Genomic DNA, 4,217 nt, shown 5'->3' with positions numbered 1-4,217 from the left:
AATCGCTGGAGAAGCTGGAAGAGATGAGCTGCCTTTCGGGTGAGCAAAGTGGCGGAGCGTGGCCGGGTGGTGGATGGATTTGGGCATTGCATGAAAAGCTGGCTCTCCTTTGGCAGGAGTGTGAGTGTGGCAGGAATCCGGCCTGGACGTTAAGGGCTGGCATCCTCTCGCTGCGCTCGGCAACAGCTGAAGCCTTCGTCCAGCTTAAGGGAAACCCCTCTAAGGCTCCTTCCGCGCATGCAGAATAATGCCCTTTCAATCCACTTTCAGTGCATTTTGCAGCTGGATTTTACTGTGTGGAAGAGCAAGGTCCACTTGCAAACTATTGTGAAAGTGGATTGTAAGGGCATTATTCTGCATGTGCGGAAGGGAGCTTAAGTGGTGAATTCTCCCTTGTGTTTCTAAGCATTGGCTTGAGTCTCTCTTAAGCATAAGCATTTTTAATTGTCATTGTGCATGCACAACGAAATTTACAGCAGCATTCCTCGATGCACACAATTCCAGACTCATACCCCATCCTCACTCTCCCCTTCCTCCACCCATCCCTACACAGCCCCAAACACATCAACACGAAGCCGCGGAGTTCAGCATAGCCACAGCTCTAGAGTAGAAGCTGTCTCTAAGCCTCTTTGTCCTAGTTTTGATAGACCTGTATTGTCTGCCGGATGGTCACAGTTCAAAAAGAGAGTGTGCTGGATGAGACGGGTCTCTCGGAATATTTTGGGCTTTCTTTAGGCTTCGGGAATTATAGAGTTCTTCCAAGGAGGGGAGAGGGGAGCCAATAATCCTCTGTGCAGTAGTGATCACCCTTTGGAGCGCCTTCCTATCTGCCACTGTGCAACTGGAGAACCATACACAGATGCAGTAGGTTAAGACACTCTCTGTAGCACAGCGGTAAAAGGACACCAGGAGTTTTCCATTCAGTTGTTGTTTCCTTAAAAGTCTCAGATAGTACAGTCTTTGCTGGGCCTTCTTAACCACCGCGACAGTCTGTACGCCCCAGGTCAAGTCCTCTTTAATCATAACGCCCAGAAATTTAAAACTCGCCACCCGCTCTACTTGATCTGCATTTCTAGTCAAGGGCTGAATTTCTGAGCTATTTCTTCTATAGTCCACTATAAGCTCCTTTGTCTTGTTAGTATTTAGAACCAGGTTATTTTCCCTGCACCACGAGAGCAGTCGGTCCACCTCACTCCGATAGGCAGACTCATCCCCTCCAGACTCATCTTCCCGGTGCTTCTAGGAAGCCTCAGTTTGGAAGGTCTCCCCCGGCCTTCCGCCTTTCCCACTGCAAACGGCCAGCGCTTCATTTTACAGGCCAAGACCACACGGGAAGGGAATACTCGGCCCAGGGAGAAGAGCTCCTTCCAGACAGAGGCTCGGCGCTGCATTCCGCAGGGTGGACTTCTCAGCAGGGTCACTCCCTCCATGCCATGAGTCTGCGGCGTGTCGGGTTGATTCGCTGCCCAAGACACGAGGTACTGGGGATGTCAGGGTATCAGGGGCATCACTTGCCAGCCCAGTTCCCTTTGCAAGAAAGAGGAAGACCTCTTTCAGAGTGTTTTGTAGCCATTGTCATAGAATCGTGTCTCCTCTCCTGCTAGGCTACCTTGGAAAGAGCCCCCGGGCAACACCTGAGTTTGGACTGCAGCTCCTTTGCCAGTTCGAGGGCTGGTGCTCCAAATGAGTCTCTGATGAGTGATATGTAAGTCTGGCATCTTAACAGCCCCCCGCCCCTCAATTGCTAAGCATACTGTGTACCCACAGCAAACCCTCTAGCCCAGTGGTGACGAACCTATGGCACGGGTGCCAGAGATGGCACTCAGAGCCCTCTCTGTGGGCACGTGCAAACAGTCGCCCCCACCCTCACATCTAGGCTGGTCTGGGCTGCTGGGCTCAATTATTAGCATTAAACCTAAGACCTAGTTTTGGGGAAGCAGTGTAGGTAACCCTGCTAAGTGCTGTTAAACCCCACTGATTTTCATGCGAACAACTAAACGTGATCCTTTACCTGGGAGTAAGCTTGGTTGCTGGCAATGGGGCTTGTTCTGAGTAAATGCTCCTAGGGTTGTGATTCACCCGTTGGAAGAGTTGCACGGTTGCTTCAAAGCAAAGTCACCGACTACCACCAAGCTTACTCCCGAGTAACACACGCCTTGGCGCCAACCGTTTTTTTCTAAACTAAAACCTCAGTATTCAGGTTAAATTGCAATGTTGGCACTTTGCGATAAATAAGTGGGCTTTGGGCTGCAATTTGGGCACTTGGTCTTGAAAAGGTTCACCATCACTGCTCTAGCCAAAATCTACTTCTTTGTTGTGTTAAAGCTGGTTAGCTATGGAACCTGATGATCCAGAGACAGTATATCCCTCTATACCAGCTTCAGAGGTGGGAAGAAAATACCGGAAAGGGCCATTTCCATTCATGTCCTATTCTGTACAAATTTGGCTTACCTCTGTTGGAAACAGGATGCTGGGGTAAAAGGGATTTTTTTGGTCTGATCCAACAAGTATTTTTCATGTGCAGGGGAGGTAGTGGTTAAGAACATAAGAACAAGACCAGAGTCCATCTAGTCCAGCATTCTGCTACTCGCAGTGGCCCACCAGGTGCCTTTGGGAGCTCACATGCAGGGTGTGAAAACAATGGCCTTCTGCGGCTGCTGCTGCTCCTGAGCACCCGGTCTGCTAAGGCATTTGCAATCTGAGATCAAGGAGGATCAAGATTGGTAGCCATAGATCAACTTCTCCATAAATCTGCCCAAGCCCCTTTTAAAGCTATCCAGGTGAGTGGCCATCACCACCTCCTGTGGCAGCATATTGCAAACACCAATCACACGTTGTGTGAAGAAGTGTTTCCTTTTATTAGTCCTAATTCTTCCCCCCAGGTTAATTCAGAGAGAACTGTGAGTGGCTCGTGGTCACCCTGTAGGAGCAGGAAAACAAATCCAGCTCAGCGGATTAGAGTCTGCTGCTCATTTGGAGGAGTGCAGAATCAAACCCAGTTCTCCAGAGTAGACTCCACTGCTCTTCACCACTATTATCTCCCTGTGATTGAAGGGTGGCACTCTTAACATTTAATATCTCTGGATTCTCTGTGGTGTCATTTTATACAGTACAGTAGTGATCTGGAAAACTAAAGTGGCTTTAGTTTTCCCAAATTAGTCTGATTGCTGGAAATGCCCCTGCCACCAGATACCACACGTCCCTTCTGTCTCCAGTGGCGTAGGAGGTTAAGAGCTCGTGTATCTAATCTGGAGGAACCGGGTTTGATTCCCAGCTCTGCCGCCTGAGCTGTGGAGGCTTCTCTGGGGAATTCAGATTAGCCTGTGCACTCCCACACACGCCAGCTGGGTGACCTTGGACTAGTCACAGCTTCTCGGAGCTCCCTCAGCCCCACCTACCTCACAGGGTGTTTGTTGTGAGGGGGGAAGGGCAAGGAGATTGTCAGCCCCTTTGAGTCTCCTGCAGGAGAGAAAGGGGGGATATAAATCCAAACCTCCTCCTCCTCTTCTTCTTCTTCTCCTTCTCCTCCTTCTTCTTCTCCTCCTCCTCCTTCTTCTCCTCCTTCTTCTCCTTCTCCTTTCAGATCCAGCTGTTCCGCATCTCCACGGATGCCCTGCCAGGGCGTTACCAAAACTGGGCAGCCGTGCAGGAAAAAGGCAGCCCTTGGCCACGTTTTCTGTCGGGTCCACACCTCCGCCCAAGCGTCCTACACTTCTTGAAGATTTTAAAGACTTTACTTTCTGCCTTCCTGACAGAAAGGGTTTCAAAGGTCTCATGGTAAAGGTGTGCTCAAGGCCGGGCTGCCGTTCCTCTTTTAAGGCCCGGTTTTACGTCACGTGCTTCTGATCAAAGAATTGACAACTCCAAAGGAGGACATCTCGAAAGGGACGGTGTATAAACTCTGATTCCTCTGGGCTTGGATACAATTTTAAAAAGGGTTGTGGATGAAGATTGCTGGAGCTACTTTGCTTTTTCCTCCTGTGTGGAGTTTTCCATTTGCAGCGGTTTCTTGGATCTGGGACTTAAATTTCCCTGTAACAAACCAAGACTGATTGACTTTCTTTCTCCCTTGGATGTTTTGTTCCCAGGGGTCAGGGTTGGCACTTATCCACCACCCAGGAAAGCACGCACCATTTTGCGAACAGGTTTTACACTGACTTATCTTTTAAAACGTGGAACATGCCGAGGGCACATTTGATTAATAAACATTTGTTATG

The 4,217-nt window shown here is 49.5% G+C and overlaps 1 protein-coding gene across 1 annotated transcript; it reads left to right on the top strand.

The window, feature by feature from the left end:
• The first annotated feature begins 6 nt into the window (after window positions 1-6).
• LOC125424859 (protein brambleberry-like) lies at window positions 7-4,217 on the top strand. Its single transcript, XM_048482297.1, has 4 exons — window positions 7-39; window positions 1,318-1,478; window positions 1,605-1,705; window positions 3,584-4,217. Exons 1-4 carry the CDS (start codon window positions 24-26, stop codon window positions 3,717-3,719), a joined length of 414 nt encoding a protein of 137 aa, XP_048338254.1. The 5' UTR covers window positions 7-23; the 3' UTR covers window positions 3,720-4,217.

The sequence above is a fragment of the Sphaerodactylus townsendi genome, unplaced genomic scaffold, assembly GCF_021028975.2.
Source record: "Sphaerodactylus townsendi isolate TG3544 unplaced genomic scaffold, MPM_Stown_v2.3 scaffold_1243, whole genome shotgun sequence".
Taxonomy (NCBI): domain Eukaryota; kingdom Metazoa; phylum Chordata; class Lepidosauria; order Squamata; family Sphaerodactylidae; genus Sphaerodactylus; species Sphaerodactylus townsendi.
Note: the sequence above shows the minus strand (reverse complement) of the source record. Positions and strands in the feature narration are given on the sequence as shown.

Coding starts and splice junctions, on each gene's coding strand:
- LOC125424859 (XM_048482297.1), top strand. Junction 1,479..1,604: donor TTCGCTGCCCAAGACACGAG/GTACTGGGGATG, acceptor CTCTCCTGCTAG/GCTACCTTGGAAAGAGCCCC. Junction 1,706..3,583: donor GAGTCTCTGATGAGTGATAT/GTAAGTCTGGCA, acceptor TTCTCCTTTCAG/ATCCAGCTGTTCCGCATCTC.